The following is a 21,372-nucleotide window of genomic DNA, read 5'->3' as shown; positions in this document are numbered from 1 at the left end:
TGAAGAACTGGATTTAAGGGACCTACACTACTAAAGTCCTTTGATCTAAGCTTTTGTTATATCATTCTGATTTCTACTTTTATTAGGTTTAACATATTTTGGAAAAACATTTTTATTTGTTCTTAAGGTTATAGGTATCCCTCAAGCTTGGAGGGAGCCCTCATCAACCTCCAAAGATAAGTATCCTATTACCATTTTCATGACTAGTTTTCCTTACTTGTCTAGTTTTGTTTGCATTAAATACTAATCACATTTCTACTCTTATTTTCATTGTTTAGGAAAACTTGTTAAAGACTCAAGGAAGAAGGCCCTACAAACAAAGCATTGGAATTACAAGGTTGTTAAAAAACAAGAGGCATGTTTTTGAATTACAATTTTTGCTCTCTCCATATTCATTCTTGATAAACTATTACTAACATCTTTTTGTCTAGCTTTCTTGAATCTTAAAGATTCTTGATTGGATGATTCATCATTAGATAAATCTACCCTCCTTATATCTCTAATTATTCTTGTGGAACCCTAGAAAGGTTCATTATGAAAAACCCTAACTTAAGGGTATGTTGATTATGTGTGAAACCCTAGCCTACTTAAGGTCATTATTGAAGTCAAAAGAAAATGTATGATGTTTTGATGAAGTCATGTTTGAGGTTTTGGTATGGTTATGGAAACCCTAACTTGTTAGGGTTGAATGGTAATGTTTGAAACCCTGAACCTTTGAAGTATTGATAATTTAGGGTGTGTTATGTTTTGTATTGGAACCCTAGATATTTAGGGTTTGGTAGAGTGTATAAGCAAGACCCTTATAATGTCCTAGAAATGAAATCCCTGGCATGTGTGTGTTTGTTCGATCAAACCCTAGTCTGATCAACTTTGTCTAACTCTTATTGATATTTGTGTAGTTGGGTTTGACTATCACATGTTATGATATACTTGTGCATGATGATGGAATCCTAGATGTATGAGTTGACCTTATTATTGATGGTCATGAATCCTAGGGTTTGGAATTAATCCCTAGTCGAAGTTTGATTCTCTAGGAAGATAGTATTTGTGAATTCTAGGGTTGTATAACCAAACCTTAGTAGAAGTCCAAATCTCTGATATATGATGACAATGTGGTAATTTGAGATTTGTGAGATCTGAGTTTTTAGATTGATGATTGTTAAGAAAATCTAGGGTTTACAACAAACCTTAGTGGAAGGTAGTCATGTTGTTACTCTGAATTAAGCTATGATTGATGTTTGATTGTTTGCGAAAGTATAGGGTTTGCAACTAACCCTAGTGGAAGCTAGTCATGTCGTTGAGCTATGATTGGTTTTGGTTGTTGAATCTCATGTAAGAAATCTAGGGTTTGTATGAAATCCTAGTAGGAAGTCTAACATATGAATTCTGAAAGTTGTTAGACACGTTATAGATCTATATTTGTTTGAATTGTTTCTAGGGTTTGCAATATGATATAGTAGGGTATGTCATACCTCTCGAAGAAACATTGAAACCCTAGATGTAATGAAAGTTGTTATGAAATGCTCAAAGTCTTGATGAAGTAGTCTAGGGTCCATGACAAAAACCCTAGAAAGAAGTTGAAGTGTATGTGTCTCCTGTGTGTAACTAAGTTTGAGAATTCTGATGTCTAAAGTTGAGTGCTTCCGTGATTTTGATATGGTTAACTTCATGCTTCTATAGATTTGGTTGTACTTGCTATCTAAGTTGTGCAGGTACATAATCTTCAAGATGGTGAAGATGTCGGATAAGCATGATGTGAATGATGATGGTCATGATAACTTTGATCGAAAGGATGGAAGTCATGAAAGATTCTCTGATGTCGAAGTTGAGCCCCCTAAGCTAAGCGGGAGCTTGGATGAAAAAAAAATCTCCCTAAGTTGAGAGGGAGCTTGGATGAAAGGAATCTCCCTAGTTGAGAGGGAGGTCATATTGTAGTCATGATGGACACCTTGAGAGAAGAAACTGGAGAATGTATTTTGAGGGGTTGCTGAAATGAGAAGAGTCAGCTCTATTTGTAGAATATGTTGCTGCATGAAAAGTAGGAAAGGAAGTTGCATGGTTGAGGAATCTTTTGACAAGATTCATTTGGAAAGCTCTATGTCCTACTGTGAAAAGTTGAGAAGCAACATCATGTTGTCTAAAAGACCCCAAAGGTTTGTGTTTATTTATGTATATTTGAAAGTTTCTTATTGATTGGGGTTGTGTTTATACAGGTAAATCTCTCGGAAGTTTGATAGCATGTTTTTACATGCTTAGTGTTGCCAATCAATTTGGCGAGATTTGTTGCCGATCTATTTGATCGGAGAAAATTTGTTACCGATTAGAATAATTTGGAAGTTGAGGCTTTGTGAGTAAGACATTGCCTAGGAGGACATATGGCTGACACTTTGTGTTGATGTCTAGTTCTCGAAGTAGGGAGGGTGGCGTTGGTCATGGAGCTCTGACCTCGGATACACACCTAGATCCCTAGGTTGATGGTTAGCAAGTAACCCTTATGGTACCTAGAGAGGTTGAAAGCTTTAGTCCATCTTAGTCCCACATGGATAGATTGCCCTGGTCGGGAATCTAGTCCATGGCATTGTGGTGCCTAAACTATTGGAGGACCTTAGATAGATTGCCCTGGTCAGGAATCCAGTCCATGGTATTGTGGTCCCTAAAATTCTTCATGGTTCATGTGTTCTGAGATCTTCCTTGTACTTGTATTGATGAATACCTCCCTAGTTAAGAGGGAGTGTTGAAATATGTAACTAGGTTCGGTCTTCATAAATGTATTTGATATGTACTTATCAAAAGAATGAAGAAAATATCTTTTTTATTATTATTATGGCTTATTAAAGCATGGGTTTCATGCTTGGGTCATCATCTTTTAGGCCAAAGTCCCCATTGAGGACTTCTAGGATTTATTCTAAGTCATTAAAGTCGTTGTACATTAAAAGAGACCCTTCTTGGGCTTTTAAATCATGTAAGAAGAATTATTTTTTGAGTCAAAATGAATTTAGTCTCCTCCACATCAAGTCGGCCTCAAGAAAAGTAATTCGACCTCCCTGGAAGGCTATATATACAAGGCAGTTCAAATTCATTTGAATCATCTCACTCTCTCACACATAGCTCGATTGTTGAAGCTGGAAGCTGGGAAGTGCGAAGTTGAGAAAGGGCTAGAAGAAGAGCTAGAAAGGAGTGTGAATTTTTGGACAAAGATAGAACACCTCAAGAGCGAAATTTTGGGACAACTTTCACCCACTTCTAAGGTGTATAAAGGGAGATCGAAGTTTTTCTCATCTGGTCAAATTTGTTGTTGCAACTACGATTGGGTCGAAGTTGCTACTGATGCTGCTAGGTCAAAGTTGCTTTTGAAGGGTTATCATTTGCAAGAAGGATTGAGGGTTGACTTTGTGTGGAGGAAGTCTCTGTCTAAGTCTAGAGTCTTGGATTATCAAGAGAAACTATTGAAGGAAGAATTGTTGACTGGGTTGACTTCGTGTGGAGGAAGTCTTTGTCTGGGTCTAGAGTCTTGGATTATCTGGAGAAACTATTGAAGGAAGAATTATTGACTGGGTTTTTCCCTAGATAGGGGTTTTGCCCTGGTTGTTTGCCTACATATATTGTCCTTGTGTTATTGTTTTGATAATTGCTTGATGAACTAAAAAACAAAAGAACATAAAGATAAAAGAATCACAAGTAATTATCTATATAAGAAAATCTTTCTGCCTTTCTAATTTTCTAACATATCGTACTTGGTTGTGGTTGTGTCTATTGATTTGAAGTGGGAAACAGGGGGAAGAAGCTCCTTAAGGCAGGTAGTGTAGGAATCTAATCTTTCATCATCAATGGAATTATTTTCTTCTATTATAAAACTATCCTAGCGATGATAGCTACTCATCAAGCTCTTGCTTTGCTTTGAATCGCTTCCATACCTTAACATAATGCAAGAGATTTCTTCTGACAAAGAGCAAGGAAGTACTTATAATGTTATAGGCATGCAAAAACCCACAGAAGGTTATTTACAATTATATGTATTGTCTATAATCGGTAACAAAGATCACTACTAATTTTTCCTGTTGAGAAATCTAGGGCATTAGGTATTAGGTGATTTCTCTTCAATTAGTAACTACTTGTGAGTGTTTTTTACTTCTTTAGATTAGGATATTCTTTTACTTAGATTATTAGTGTTCTTCTTCATCAAACAGCTACCAATGGATGAACATAAATAGACAAGAGACTCATAATGTAGGCCATCAGCCAAGGCCAAAACCTCTCACTTTTTGAGAGGAAAACCCACACAAATTCTTCCTATAGAGATACAAATTGACGAATACCAAGACCAAGACCCTTGACCTAGTTTCCACTCTAAGACCAAGACCCTTGACATAGTTTCCACTCCAAGACCAGGACACATATTCTCTTGACTGACTTCTTCTATATTCCTCTTCTCGACTCATCTTCCACTTTGATCTTAGCACTGAGACATTGCCACCACTAAGATCTAATCATTGTCACCGAGATCATCTTACTGTGTCATCGCCAAGATGGAGACCTTCTTTTTGAGATCTTCTTTTTGTGGTAGTAGCGAGAATCTTCTATTGTGATGACAACAGAGCCTCCTTACTGAGATGGCACCGAATCCATCTTATTGTGGCAACACCAAAACCAAAGATTGCACCGAGACCTTGACTATAGGAGATAGCACCAAAACTGTGGTCTATTATTGAATTATAGCATCGAACTATAGTCTCCATTATAGCACAAAACTGTGGCTTTTTCAGTTGTAGCACCGAGACTTTCTCTCTGAAATTCGAACTATTGTTCCTGTGATCAGCCCTTAAAATTCTTCGTTGTTCCTTCATCACCTATCCGAGTTCCTTTTGCGATTTTGCATATGAACTTATCACTGCAACTGTCCACCCAAAATCTCAAAGAGATATCCGAACTTTTGTCTCTGTGGAATAGGCTGAGGTCCCTACATATAGTAGATTGTCCGTCATAAATAAGCCGACATGAATCATCTAGTTGTGTCTCTATTTAGGTGAGTCGACATGAGTCTTCTACTTCATCTTGAGGGCAACTTGAAGAGGAGAACTTGTGCTTGTATTTGGAGGACTTCTTGACAATTCTACAGACTCATATACATTAGTAATATGCCCAAGAAGGGTTCTTGATACATGACATTGACTCTCTTTGACTTTTATGACTAGATGACAAATCCTAAAGGCTCACAATGGGAGCCAACTAAAAATAAAATCCTTGGTCATGAAACCCATGAGTCAAGCATATAATCATTTTATTTTTCTTCTTTACATCAATTACATAAAAATCACAATTACACAAATCATTATGAAGACCGAACCTAGTTACACTTTTCGACATTTCCATCATGACAAGATAAAACACAAAGAAAAAGTATCAAAGTCCTATTCTTAATTCACAGTTAACAAAAAATTAAATGTAATTTTATACTGTTTACAGTTTGCTTGAGAAGAATGACACAAGTTACCTCATCTCCATCAACTCCAACCAGGAAAAACAATGAAGCATATCGCCTATAAATAACTTTATAGTTCCGATGTTCAACAAAGGAACACTGCAATTAAAGACAAATGGCTCGCTGTAATTAAGAAATGCTAGAAAAACTTAAAAATGAGACTATTGGCTAAAGTACAAAAAAAATCAGAATATTCCAATTATCCAAAAGCCCATCAAAGAAACAATTATATAAGCTACAAATTTGTGTATCAGCTCAGGTGAATAATTCATTCAATAAACAATGAGTAAAGTAAGTGAAACAAGCCAGGAAAATTTGGCAAACATTAGCTAAAACTTGCATTGTGCAATATGTTACTATCCAATGCAAATATGCCAAATGCTCTTGCTCGCAGTCACTCTGTGCCCATGATAGCTAATAATGTTTGAAATGACCAAATTAATGAAACTCTGAAAACATGGTACAAACCATAATTTGACATATTTGAATTCTAGGACAGACAAAGTGATACAGTAATAGAAGCTAATCTTGACAATTATATCAATCCCTGCCAACGTTGTCAAAGTTCTTGAAAAGAATTAATTTGAATTTTGAACTATGTTGACTCAAACTAGCCTAGTCACCTGCATACCAAGGACTAACAAACCATAATCCTGACAGATTGGTATGCTAGACTATCAAACCCGATATAACAAGACAGGAAACTTTGGCAAACATTAGCTAAAACTTGCATTGTGCAACATGTTACTATCCAATGCAAATATGCCAAATGCTCTTGCTCGCAGTCACTCTGTGCCCATGATAGCTACTAATGTTTGAAATGACCAAATTAATGAAACTCTGAAAACATGGTACAAACCATAATTTGACATATTTGAATTCTAGGACAGACAAAGTGATACAGTAATAGAAGCTAATCTTGACAATTATATCAATGCCTGCCAACATTGTCAAAATTCTTGAAAAGAATTAATTTGATTTTTGAACTATGTTGACTCAAACTAGCCTAGTCACCTGCATACCAAGGACTGACAAACCATAATCCTGACAGATTGGTATGCTAGACTATCGAACCCGATATAACTAAACACGGACAATGATATATATATATATATATGTGAACTGGATATACACAATTAAGGCAAAGTTAGACTAATCATGAGTCAATAAGATATGAATTCTAAAATGAGGAAATCAATTATGGCTGGTTTTCAGCTACGCTAAATATAAACGTTGAATCTTCATAGCAAAGAAGTGTTGTATATAAATTTCATTAGTTCAACATTTTGAAACTGGTCCAAGGTAATTTTCGTGCCACAAGCACAAGTTTGGAATTTGAGGCTTATCCATGACTTAAATGGATAGTTAGCGAGTTAAAAGATGTCTAAGGGATTATTTAGCTATATAAGTCCTAAATGTAACTGATGAATGCTATTTTGCAAAGAGCTATTCATAACCCTCATGGAGATTCATGTTGACTAGGCTTGAGTAGGGTTGCTTCTTGTCATTTTATATAAATAGGCTGACACGGAGTCATTTGAGACCATAGAAATTTGTATCTTATCTCTTGCCTCTTGTTTGTCCTTTTTCCTTGCCAGAAAGGGTTTCACATATTAGGAAATCAGTGTCCTTACCACATACATTCTCTGAGCATAGTAGGGCACATCCAACATTGGTACTTGGATTCTTACTACTGTGGTAAGAGTTCATCTGCGATTTATAGTGATATTTGTAGACATCCCTTTGACATATTTTAAGCAAGAATTTGTTGTGAAATTGATCATGTCTCACATCAGCAATAAATAGAATATATGAAACTAATATTCCGGTAAGGGTAGAATCATTGAATACATTGTCACACTTCCCAACTCCATAGCCAGTCCCGGGTGAATCTTAAATTGTGACATCTTCCACTGTCAGGGCGATATTCTATTTATCTTAGTCTTTGACCTTCCCTTTTAAAAGATCTTGGCTTAAACGTTACAATTCCACTCTGTGTAACCTGTTTTTCTGCAATATATGAAACTAATGTTTCATTATTGGTGGACTCCTTGAATACATTGTCATCAATTTTGTTTTATTTGACTAGTAGATAGTTGCATGCCCTGGCCCCTAACTGCGATTTCTTAACAACATCTATATGTCAATCATTATTATATATTAAAGCTGCATATATAATGTTCTTTATTACATAAAATCAATGTTGCAAACATTGTGTCGTGAATATATCACTGAGGATTCGAAAAAAAACTTATCAACAACATTGGAGAAAAATATCGGAAAAGATTAGCAAACTTAGAAACACATAAAATTTATTCAATTTTTAAAACATCTAAAGCAACTGCCTATCTCTAGCGCTTTTATGCGCAAACATAACAGTGAATAACCCTTTGTTCTCAATCCGCTACTTTCCCTCTTCAAACTACGCAAAAATATCCAAAAATCCACTAACTCAACCCATATCTTCCAATTTCTCACAATATCTTGCCAATATATCACAGTATTTTCAATATATCATGACATCTTGCCAATATATCAGGATATTTTCAATATATCATGATATCTTGCCACTATATCATGATATTTTTAATGTATCCTGATATATTCAAAATTTGAAAAAATCACAATTTTCCAGGCAATAATATCATCGAGCTGACAGAATCAAGATATAGCACGATGTTTGTGACATATAGCTTGGGTTTGCAATACCACATTACATCATATTATAGTGTTTGCCTCCAAGATTGCCTCTTTACACTATAATTCTAACTGTTAAAGCTTGATTAACAACAACCAAAAAAAGAAAGAGAAAAGAAAAAGCATTTTCTTAAGAAACATCTACTCTCTAAAGATCTAGAATCATGTAGGTACTCCATCATGTTGTCTCACGCTTGTAAAGGTAGGATTCCCAAATTCCCAGATTTTTTAAATTCACAAGCTCCTGAATTTCTCAAATTCCCAAAATCTGGACATTTTGAAATTCCCATGTTCCAAATTCTTCAAATTCCCAAACTCTGAAATCATTTAAATTCTTGAACTACTTGGACAATAATCCATGCTGACTTAAACCTTCTCCAATTCCCTCCTGTATAAAATATTCGACCATTCAAAACAAGTAATCCTTCTCTATTATATCACACTTTTCAAATACATACTGAGTCTCGAATGATTCTTTTGTGAAATTTTCCACTGCTTTGGTTATATTCTGTTTTCCTTTGTATTTAACCTTCCCTTTTAGAAGATCATTAGCTCCAGCTTTACAATTCCACACTGTGTGTGACTTGTTTTTCTGCAATATAACATTCAAGATCTTCTTTAACTATTTGTTTCCACATTTTTCTGCTCATTCAATTTCTGGTAAGTAATGCATTCTCTGAATGGAGAGCACTTTCTGAATCTCATTCATTTAGCCTTTTGTCTTTGGCCAATAGAGATGATAACATATCACCTAAAAACTGCGCAAACATTTAACTTAATGTAAAAATAGCTTTGCTGTGAGTTGAAGGAAAACTATTTAACGACAGAGCTTTTGCATCCTATTCTTTCACTGTCGCACCAACTTCTGCTTAATATCTTAGAAGCTAAATTACGAAGATGCAAATACAGATCTGGATCCGGATAAGGCAAGTACAAACAACATAAATATATTTTTATTATTTTTAAAAATAAAATTTACATAAAAATTAAAAATAGACGCGCACACACATGTCAACACAAAAAAGCACTCACATATTATTGATAAAAATAATTAATGCATTAAATTAATAATTATATAGCTTATGTATCATTCATAAATATTTAACATAAAATTCTCTGAAAAAATAAATATTTAACATTAATTATTTTATACAAGTATATAATTATTTTATTCTTTGAAGTTAACAATATTAAATTTATTAGAAGTAAAGTGAACCATATTTAATATAAAAGTTAAAATTAACTCTATACTTAATATGCTTTCATATTTACTTTACGTATGCTTTGAAGCAGTGTTGATAATATCAGCGATATTTGAAAATATTGCGATATTTTCGGCAAAACGATATATCACCGAGTAAATATTGCCATATTTTGAAAATATCGGCTATGTTTAAAATTCTGAAAAAAAAAATGATTTTTTATGTTTGCCGATATTTTCGCCGATATTGCTGATAAGATGTTTTCAGGACACTCGCCGATATTTTGCTGATACCAATATTTTCAACACTGCTTTAAAGTGAGCTATTAATTAATTTTGCCTTCAATATATTAAAGAAAGTATGCATTAAAACATATATTTAATATGTTTTAATATATTAACTTCACCTTTAATATGCTTTGAAATTAATCATTAATTAACTTTACCTTTAATATATTAAGAGCGTGTGCATTAAAGGTTATAATAGCCATCAAAATTGTTAGAAAACCACTTGTTGGCTGAGGAATCCATTTATTAGTAGGTAACCCAAGAAAATCCATTGGAAGCGATGTTGTAATAGAGTAGTCTAAGGAGGCCACACTTTTGCCCAGAAAATAGTCGAAATTCCGGCATAATTTTGACAAAATCCGGCAGAAATTTTGGGAAATCCGGGTTACATTTGTCAAACTTGAGGATTTTGGGTGCCCAGATGTTTTTGATGGTGCTGAATCCATTTCCACCATAAAAAAAAAACCATTCAAACACTCTTATTTTCAAATTTTTTGAAATAAAAAAAATCACTGGATTCCAGTGAAAAATGACTTCCCGAGCAAAATTGTGGCCTCGGTAGACAACGCCTTTTGTAATTCATGTATTATCACGTGCTGATGTTGACATTTCCGTCCGTATAAATCCTGGGCAGATCCCAAAGGATCTGGATCCAAATCTATATCTAATCCGAATATCTGCAGATCTAGCCCTCGCGCTTGACAGATCCAGTAACATAGCTTCTAAGTGACTTCAAAGCATTTATATGGCTGGACAAAGTTTCAGTGGCAATTTTGAATCTAAATGGTCGTAATTTTTAAGAATGTTTTGCATTTACCAGTTTTGCACCAAACAACTTCTGTGGTTCCTCCCAAATTGCTTTAGAATATTTTTATAGATTCCTCCAACATTGCTTTAGAATATTTTTATAGATCAACATGATATACTTTAGAATTTGAAAATTTTGAAAGAGCAAGACCAAAGATTGATTTGACATTATTACCAAAGCTTTGCCACTCAATTTATTAAGCTTAGTAGGTTTTGGTTTAATCCCTTTAATTATTCCTCACAAATTTTTAAATATTAATTGCATTTGAATCCTTGCCTTCCATGAGTGAAAGTTATATCCATCAAATTTGTCTAGAGGGATTTCCATTCTCACAGAATGAACAGAGTAATACAAAATGAAATTTTTCAAATGTTGCTGAGATAAAAAAAAAAAAAAAAAGTTACAATGGAATAATGTTGCTTAGGGTTTTATATTCTACTGGAATATTTTCACAATACATTGACATCAATTCTCTTTTATTCTGGCTAGTAGGCAATTGCATGACCTGATAGCATTTTCTTAATAACTCCTAGTAACTGTAATGCTTGACATTATTAAATATTAAAGCCACTTACATAATGTGTGCCTATATTACATTCATTACATTAGGTGATATTAGAGCGTTATACTCCTGTTGTCGCACAAAATGTCTAGGCACCGCGACAACGGCTTAGATCAGGGCGCTGTCACCCTGATCCCCAATTTTTCCGTTTAAGTTGTCTCCCAATAGCAAACTAAGGGGTTAGACCCTATGGAAATGGAATGAAGGAGACTAGTTGGGAACCAACCAGTTCAGGAGACAGTTAAGCAACCAAGTACTTGTTTTAGATTTAGCAAAACTTATAGGATTCGATTAGATTTAGACGATTGATACCAGTGCCTTATGGAGTCAACTATCTTGCTAGAAATTTAGGACCAAGTAATTGATGAGCAACTGCCGCTTGGATGAATAACTATCTGCAAATCCTAAAACTAATGTGAGATGCAGGAATCTTGGTTAATTTTAGTTAAATGCCTATCTAAGTTTTAACCCTTCGATCATTTCTATATTGAGCCTGATTTTGTAGTAAGTGGCAAAGAGAAGATAAGGTGAAGCACACTAAGGTGTGATTAACGATACCTCTCCTGAAAATCTAACGACTGCAAGGTCATTGTTTTAAGTACTAGGAGAAACAGGCTTCTCAAGCAAAGATGGATGGGTACCTATCTTTCTATCGACCAAGCTTATGCTTGGAAGTAAATTTTAATTATGCAAGACTAACTTAATATGCAAATGCACGAGATGATTAGAAGATGGAGCGAGATGAAGCTAGATCAAGGATTGAAAGTGCTTATATCATGATTTATTTCTGAGTTATATGCCAAAGCCTTAAATGCCAAAATAAATATTCACTTCACCAGAAAATGACTAAAATATAAACTTCTTAAAACATTCATCTAAGCAATATGCTTAAAATATCACAGTACAATGCCCAATATGAAATTAAATCACAAGCTTATCACTTCAATTTATCTAAATTCTTTCCAATGCGATTATATTTCAAAGAGAATAAAAACTTCTTCACAATTCTTCAAATCCCTCAAGATCACCTTCACAATAATTCCAATTATGTAGATGCTCAAAATACTCAATTTAGGAAATGAAAGATATACAATTTTCCACAAGTTCATGATAGAGTATTCACTAAAAATTTGATCACAATTGCTTGAAAATCTTCCAAAAAACTAAATATGCAAGAAATATCCAATAATTAAAGCAAGTAAATCCACACTTAGAATTAATTACACAATAAGCAATCTCAAAAGATATTGAGCACCAATTATCACAAATTTAGCTAAAGCATGCAAATAATGAAAGTCTATGCACTTAAATTTCAATAATTAATTACCAGGAAAAACCATGAAATTTAAATGCTAATCAAATAAATACTTCTTCAAGCAGTTCCTGAATTAAAATGATTTTCTTAAGTAACCTGTTGACCACTACCGGTCAACTACCCATAGCAATACACCCCCTTTTCTTCGCAAAAGGGGTAGCGCTGGTTTTTTCCTTTTTTTTTTGTTATTTGTTTGCAGGTGCTGAAGCTGTGTTTGCTGGCAAAATAGCGTACAGGCAGCAATGATAGCTCAACGAACAGCAAAAATAAGGAAGGCCGAGTGTTAATGAGAAAATTTGACAACAAAAAGAGCACGTGGGAGGCTAGGGGATATGGACGCTGTGTGGAGCAGCAGAAGCGTGGACGTAGGGATATGGATTGTGGATCTTTTGCAGGTAAGGGAGAAGAAAGGAGCAGATTTGTTACGCTGGGCAGCGATAGGTTTAATGCAACGTGGAGAGATGGGGTACGACGGTTGTATGGAATGTGATGGTAAAGGGATGACGGCAAAGAGGTGTAGCAACATACAAGAAAATGGACGTAGATCGATGAACGAGGGCAGTACGCTGTACGGATTTGAGGCTCTCTGGCAGCGTTAAAGGAGTATGGCCAACAGTGTTTTCCAGCCTGCTTAAAAAAATCGAAAATTTTTTCCTGCTGAAACCCTAAGTAACAGAGAAACCGAAACTGCAAAATCTCCAGTGAATCATAAATCACCCTACTTCAGATTTGCTTAATGAAAACCCCAAAAAAAAAATCGAAACCTGTACCAGTAACCTGCAATAACAGAAAACCCAGAAATAAAATATGCCAGAGACAAAACCAAAAAAAACCCTAAAACCAGTTAAGTAATTACAATAATTACAGCTTAAAGGCTCTAAAATAGCCAGATTTGTCAATAATCCACAGTAATATTATCAGAACTTAATTTTAATGTAAGACGCTTCAGAAAACCATGCATGCATTCATAAAAATATTTCGAATGATAAGCTCGGGATCAAGAACTGGCTGGGCTCTTTCAAAAAACACAACCCGGGAGTTGGCTAGTTCAGCCGAGAACTTCCCCTAACGCCCGGTAAACTCAAAACTAAGATTTCCTGCACAGCTTACAATCAACCATTAACATAGAGGAAAAAACGACAGTGAAACCCTGATCAAATGGAGATACCTGCCACTATATTTCAGAATCTAAACTATCATTCAAACCCCAAAGATCAGACAAAATACCTGTGCCTAGATCAATCTTCATTAAGCTATCATAAATGGCTAAAAATAAAATTATGCAAAAAAATAGAACAATCTTACAGCATTTTCAGAAGAGTAACACCAGCAAGATTTTTAACCCCAAAGTCTTTCTTTATTGGCACCAGAAAAAGTTTACAAGAGAGCTTCTTCAGCACAAGACTCATAGATCGAATGATCTCAAAAGACCCCTAGCACCCTATTTAAAGGAAAAATTCCCAACAGCTAGTTCGAGTGATCCACGCCAAAATGATCTCGACCGTTGATGAGGATCAAGATATCTCTTAATCTCATCCGTCGAATTTTTAATGAATTAAAAAATTGAAATTCTGCATTTATTTACTCAAAATATTATTATTTTATTATTTTTAGGTTTTTTACTTTATTTTTTTATTTTTATATTTTTTTTATTTTTTTATTATTATTTTTTATTTATTTTATTTTATTTTTTTTTTTTTTTTTATTTTTTTTTTTAATTTAAAAAAAAAAATTAATTTATTTTTAAATGGATCCTCAAACTTAGCTTTTGGAAAAATCACCTAGGACCTAGGACTTATGAGGGGATTAAAACATTTCTTAACCCTCAAGACACTTTACATCATGACTTTTACAACTTTACATCCAAAGGGGGGGAAAACTCATTTGACATAGACCCTCATAAACCACCCAGTTCTGCGACACAACTATAATCTAGCAAATTAACGCACTAGGATTCTCCTAAGATTCTAATGACAAAATCCATTCTGGCTTTGGGGTTAGGCTGAAGGAAAACTCTACCGATCATGGATTGGTGAGACGAAAAACCTTCCGGAACGTAGATTATCACTAGAAAGTTAGGTCCACCTAGGCAATTTACATACATGACTCATATCTGCTAAAATTATTTACAATTTACACATGCAGACTGGGTTTACAACATAATAAGATGAAGTTGACGATGACTGTCGAATGGCACGAACATGTCGATCAAGCGCTATCCCTTTTTGCGAAGAAAAGGGGGTGTACTGCTATGGGTAGTTGACCGGTAGTGGTCAACATAACCCAAACCTAGAAAAAATTTATTTTTCCTTTTATAGTCGAACCTTTTTTTTTGTAAGCTTAGCAGTACCTTTCATTCATTCATCTATAAACAAGCAGGTTACAAATATATAAGTCATTTGGTGGCCTCAACCTGCCCAGTGGGAAACCATGTCTGTTGACCACCGAATCGCATTATAAGCCATCCAAAACATAAATAGTTTGAGTCTATTTAACCAAGCCTTATAAGGCTGATAGTCTGGAAACCAACTAGTAAGCATAACACTGAAAACATAAATGCTACCCGACATATACAACCAAAATTAAGCCACAAATTACGGGACAACTTCGACCAACTAATCATCTGACGATTCCATCGGAGCAGGATCTTTAGCACTTGATCCTGGCAATTCAGATTGCGACAAACATGGGATATGCCGCTCAATGCAGCCCAGGCAAGCGTTCTGATTCTACAACTAAAGTTGAATAAGTTGGAGCTCATTTTGAATGTCTCGGAGGCCTGGCTCGGCCTCACTTTGCGTTGTTGTGTTGGTGGTCGCAGCCATTGCTTTGGCCACTATGCATTTCATTAACCAGTAGAGATGGACGGACTGTCTAAACAGGGTGAGACGGTCGCGAGTGTACCCAGGGTCCATGATTAGCTCCCCCCAATCTTCGGTTGGCGGTTCAAGCTCGGCTTTCAAATTCAACTTTGCCTCCCAAGTCGCGATCAATTGTTTCACCTGCGCCAGGGTCCCTTCGTAGTATGCCTGAACCGTGGCCTGAAGAATCTCAAAGTTCGTTTTCTGACCCCTCTGTCGCGCAGTCCTCTGCTACACAATACTCTGTCATGCAATACTTAGCTGCTCAGTACTCTGTCGCGCAGTCCGACCAAAAGACGAACCAGCTTCTTTTCCTTTGCCCTCCTGGTGTCTGCGGCCCCTTCCGCCTCAACCCAAGGCTCCATCGCGAGGCTGAGACTTCACCATATCTGCCAAGGTCGGGCCCCCTTTCTTCACCCTTCTTCCACCTTCCCGCGCTCGTAAACCAGCCCACTGTACAGAGGCCGGAAGTGGATACAGCGTAGGCAGACCTAGAATATGATTTATATAGAGAACCACCCGAAATACAAGCATTAATTTAAAGTATGACCAGAAAAACAAATGAAGTGTCAGACAACACTGCATCCCTTCAAAATTCCACCACTCGAGCCAGCAAGCATACATAAATAGTAACCCTTTGGGAGTGGGAGGTACCACCAGAATAAAAACGGTGGCCCCCATGCACCCCTGAGCCCTAAGTCTGTAGACTTGGCCCTAATCATTTACTAGAACCCTTACTCTCCACAGGGCTTGCCCAGACAATTCAAGCTTAAAACAAGGAACCCAATTATCAACATGCAGAGGAAACATCATGAGAAAAACCGGAAACCAGTAAACATGCCCATGCGAGAAAGGATGTTGCCAAAAAAGATAGAAATCGACATTACATAGTCAAGAAGGCCAATATTGCCAGTCACAAAAACTGCTAATTTAACCAATGTTTCCTTTCCCCTCCGGACGCGAGGCTTATCACGAGTAGCAGCCCCCAACCCAGGATACAGAGATAGCATTATAACATACCAAACTTTATATGCCAACCTCGAACTGAGACAGGCAGCAGCTGGGTATACCTCTCGCGTTCCCGACACCGCGAACCTGTAAACATCAAACTTAGGCTCCCTAAGAAGCTGAGGACCCGAGTTTATACGCCAGACAGATGGTCTTAACTCCACCTCCGCTCCCACCACCTGTAGGCACCGAGGGTTACCAACCTTCACGTTGTGGATCTGCCTTGATCTGCGACGCTTCATGTTATCACAGTGAATAAGCGTGTGAGGGCGTGGGGGATACCACCCACCGTCCCATAATGTTTTGTCATATCAATCAAACCCAAGCAAGCCTCCAACTATTTTGCACCCCGATCAAGGATGTTTTACAGTCGAACTTAGAGATTTAAAAAAAAATGCCTTAACTACAGAAAAATTAAAAAAATTTACCCCACAAAAATATTTCAAAGATTGTAGGCCCAAAGTATAACCTTTATCACAAAAAAAAAAAAAAAATTAAAAAGGGAATTTAGATTTAAAATTTAGATCACACTTTTATTAAAAATTTGAAAAAAAAGGGAAGATAGATTTAAAATTTAGATCACACTTTTATTAAATTTAAATTGATAAGGTTTATAGAGAGAACTAAAATTTTTGAAGGGGTAATGATTTCAATGTGGAAAATTAATTTTTTTAATTTTTTAAAGGGCCAAAGGCCACTTTAAAAAAAAAAAAATATATATATATATATATATATTTTTTAATTTGTTAATGAAAACCTGAAATTTAATTTTGGGCCAAAGGCCACACAAAAAAAAAATTAAAATCGAAATTTAAATGAGGATGGGTGTCGACGTAAGCAAGCGAAAGAGAAAAAGGAATACGGATGTGAGGTGTAGGGTTTTGAAGGAAATGACGGTGGATAAGCGCGGTATGCAGGCTCGATGGACGGGCAACGAAGGAGAAACCCACATGCAGGCTAAGAGAGGGAGTAGCGGAGATGAGAATTGAGGGCGAAGGGAGAAAGGAAACGCAAAGGCAGTGGGAAGCAAAGGAAAAGGAGAGTGAAGAGGAGCGAGGGAGAGATCCGCGGGAATGAGAGAAGATTTTCGAAAGAAAACGCAAAGAGGAGCTGCAAGAAAAAAAAAGGATGAGGGACGATGGGAAAGAGGGACTCACGCAAAGAAGAAAGGGAAAACGCAAGCAGGAGTAAGAACACGGGGCAAAGGAGCGAGAAAGAGGAAAGGAGGCACAGAAAAGAGTTGCGGTTTGGCAAAGAGAGAGAAGAACTCGAATTTTGCAGGAAAAAAGGGAGCAAAAACACAAAAAGGAGGAACGATTTCGAGCGGAGGATGGAGGGCTCAACAAGGGGTTAGTCCCTTGGATTTAAAAAAAAAAATTGAAAGATAAATCTTTGCTCAGAAGTTTACTGATTTCAAAGAAATTTTATATGAAAGACCCAGATCTGAACTCTTCCTTTCAAACAAATTGTTTTCTGAGACAAGGTTTTGCCCTCCAAGGCCTAGATCAATCTCAGATCTTAAAAAATCTCCTTAAAAAAACTTCAGATCTATTACAGATCTGAGGAGTATGAGTCTGACTCCGCTCCCAGATCTAAAGATTTTGGGCTCCTGCTAGCCACATCTAACTATTTAGCACAAAATTTAGATATTAGCCCAAAAAATCCCTACAAAATATATTTCGTTAGACAATCTCAAAGTTTTAATCTTGAAGGCTCTCTAGATCTTAAATTTCGGGAGTCGGCTAGTCCAACCGAGGACTTCCCCAAATGCCCAAAAGCTTTGAATAAAGATGACTTCTGCACACTTAAAATATAAGCTGTCAAATTAATAGAGGTATAAAATAACGATTAAATCTTCAAAGATTGGAGATACCTACCAATCGAATAAAAACTTTAATGCTATCTCAAAACCCAACAATTTAGGCAAGATACCTGATCTACAAGAGCTATTAACCAGCAGCTTATAAATAAGATCAGCCAAAAAATGTAAACACACATTACCATAAGATACCAGAGAGGAACATTGCCATGAAGTAAGGCCCCAAAGACTTTGTGTTGTATTATTCCATAAAAGTTTACATGAGCTTCAAAAGCTAGTACAAAATTCAATGATTCGATCCTTTCAAATGACAAATGACCTCTAATTTATAGATTAATTCTCCAACGACTAGTTGGCTTGATCCTCGTCAAAGTAATCTCGACCGTCGAAAAAGATTTAATTATCTTTTAATCTCCTCCGTCAAAATTATTTTATTTTTTGAGGAAATTCGAATTTTTCATTTAATTGAATTTTAATCAACTCAAAATTAATTATTTTGAGTTGATTTCCTCAAAAAAATGACTTTGATTTAACTACCAAGGCCCAAGGGTCCAAAATCTCTTAAAATTTTCAATATTCCCTTGGTCAGGGACCTCTAAAAATTAATTCTTCTAGAACCCACGAATTTTTAATTTGGAAAATTAATTTTTCCTAGGACTTAAAATTAATTAAATTTGTCTTATAATTTTAATTTATTTTTGCCAGAAAATTTAATTAATTGACTCATGAAGGGATTAATAATTTTTCTAACCCTCAATAATTTAGTCGTGGTGTCAAAAAATGAGGGACCATGCACTAAAATATTTTTTACATCGAAATATTACAAATTAAGACATGGAGGGAGAACACCTGTTCGTGCGACTCAAATATGATCTAGTAGACCAAGTAATTTGTAATAAAGCAATTTAGCCAATTAGCTTAAATTACTCCCAAATTACTTTACAGAAAACTCGACTAGAACACTAGGACTTATCTAAAATCTTGACGACAAAACCCGCCCTAGCTTTGGGGTGACATTGGAGGCAAAAACTATGCCGATCATCCGTGTTTAGAAACACACGAGTCGGTCTGAAATTCTCACATCAATTCTCACCAAAACTCCTCTCTGAAATTTTCAATCTGTAGATGATTTCTGAGGCAGAAAAGGGTCCGTTTTTTTTCTAAGGTTAGGACAGGCTAGCGCAGTTCTTTTTGGATCGACTTTGCTAGGGCAAATCAAATATCTTCTATTCGGCCTTCAAGGTAAAGTCCTTTTTGCTCTGTTTGTGGTTTGTTTCTTGTATTAAATTTTGGATTGGACATCCTTTTTCTTATGCAGACCTTGTTGGAAATAATACTGAGAGGGGGGGTGAATCAGTGTTATTAAGTCATATTTTTTATTTCACACCCAGATCATATACGCTACTTCAGTTAGAGAAAACCGCGTATATACGCAACTTCAGATAAGAAAACCAGCGTATACCATGCAAACTTATAATTTAATGTATTCTACAGATGTTGATCATTAATCTGTGCATCAGAGTCATATAAACAGTAACCAGGAACAATAAAAACAGAGTAGAATAAAATCACACACAAGAACACAAGTTATAAGGTGGAAACCCAATGTGGGTGAAAACCACCTGCTGCAATTCGTCTCTATCTTCTTTTAATTAGAAACTTCTTTTTACAATGATTCTGTACTGGTTCAGACTTATACCAGTACGCAGGCTGCAACCTGCAGAGAGCTACAACCCTCTCTCGTTCTCCAGCTTCTCCTGGAAGGGAGCTACAACCCCCTCAGGTTCCTCCTTTGATTCAGATCTAGCCACACAAACCAATCACTTGCACGTCTTCAGATATTCAATACATCAAGTGATCCTTGCCTAATGATCTCCTTCCTCTTTTATAGTCTTAGGCCTTTCACAATACCACGGTCCAAAACCATAACAAATCAATACCATGGACTCAATACTTGGGATCAACACTTCGGACGAGATACCATGGTCCAAAACCATAGGTTCAAATACCAAGGACTAAATCCTACGGACCAAACATAAGTTCTCCCACATGTACGCGCTTTTCCTTGCGTGAAAGTGCGTGTATACACATATGCATCTTTGGAACATCTAACCCGCGTGTATACGCGCCTTGATCACGATGAACCCGCATATATATATTTTTCTTCATTCTAAGAGCCTGAACTAAGATCTGTTATCAAAGAGAGAGTTGCCATCAAGGACAACACCTGTGCCATAGCGCCAAACCTAAGTCATAATGCCAACAGACCTCTACCATTTTAATAACTGTTCAACCCTGCGGGTAGGGCACCCACAAGGGCACAGAATTTTGAGTTTTTTTTGTGTATTCGTCCTACCCATTTTTTGGCATTTGCACTTCGGCCCTCTTCCTGTATAAAGTTTCTGCTCTCTCTCTTAATATTGTACAGACATGTGTTACAATTTTTTGGAGAATGCTTCCTATTTTTGGTTGGGTTTTTGTTCCTATATCCTTATGTTAGATTTCTTCTATGACGGTTCTGGAACAGGAAAGCGAGTTAGGGCAGGCAGCAATGTTCTGTGTAGGAGCAGTTAAGGTCTAAGCCTAGGACACTTGAAGGTAAGTCCTAAGTTTGGCCAGTGGTTGGGGCATAATCTCTGTTTCCGGACCTGTGGTATATTGGAATAAGACCATGTTTGCTGTAGGTTAATGAAGTCCTATTTTTGACATTGTTTAAGGTCTAATTTAAGGCTGTCCTCCTTAGGAATGGTTAGAGTCATATCTAAGTGACTATCTTTGTGCAACAGCAAAACAGAGAGTGATTTACCACATGATCGGTGACATGACTGATACCTTAATGATGTGACATAATGCTTACCCTATATTACATTGCAAAACGGTTACCTTGATGACAATAATGATGACTTCTAGTTAATAAGACTGATAATTTTGAGGACCAGAAACTAATGTATAGATGCCTTATTGACACATACATACAAGCATACTTAAAAGAAACTTTATATAGAGTGAAAACCTTTTGTGACTGTCCTAATATAACAGTGAAAACAGTGACATGTATTTGACTTGACTTTAATAAGACAAAGTCTGCTGAACATTCTTGACGGTGATTTGATTGGAATTTGATCCTTAACTTGACAGTAGCCTAAATGATTGTGATGACTTGATAAGCAACTATTTTGACATAAATACACAGAATTGACAGTGATATATATTACAGCGAAAAACCACAGTGATCCGACAGTTGTCAATATATGACAGTAATTCTCGCTGCAATCTCATTGTGTATAAGTTGAATAACTTCAAGAACCAAAGGCAGTAACCCAATCATTGACTT

General features: G+C 36.1%; 1 protein-coding gene across 1 annotated transcript in view; it reads right to left on the bottom strand.

Moving 5' to 3' along the window:
* The window catches only part of LOC149257617 (SNARE-like superfamily protein), a 121,065-nt gene that overhangs the window by 63,131 nt on the left and 36,562 nt on the right, over positions 1–21,372 (bottom strand). Inside the window, exon 2 of the mRNA XM_089414453.1 lies at positions 5,492–5,578. Within this exon, the coding sequence (XP_089270579.1) occupies positions 5,492–5,578 (87 nt within the window). The remainder of the gene's footprint in view (positions 1–5,491; positions 5,579–21,372) is intronic.

Source organism: Pinus tabuliformis, chromosome 6, assembly GCF_031772625.1.
Source record: "Pinus tabuliformis cultivar Carrire ecotype Pingquan chromosome 6, CPIR1, whole genome shotgun sequence".
Lineage (NCBI taxonomy): Eukaryota > Viridiplantae > Streptophyta > Pinopsida > Pinales > Pinaceae > Pinus > Pinus tabuliformis.
Note: the sequence above shows the minus strand (reverse complement) of the source record. Positions and strands in the feature narration are given on the sequence as shown.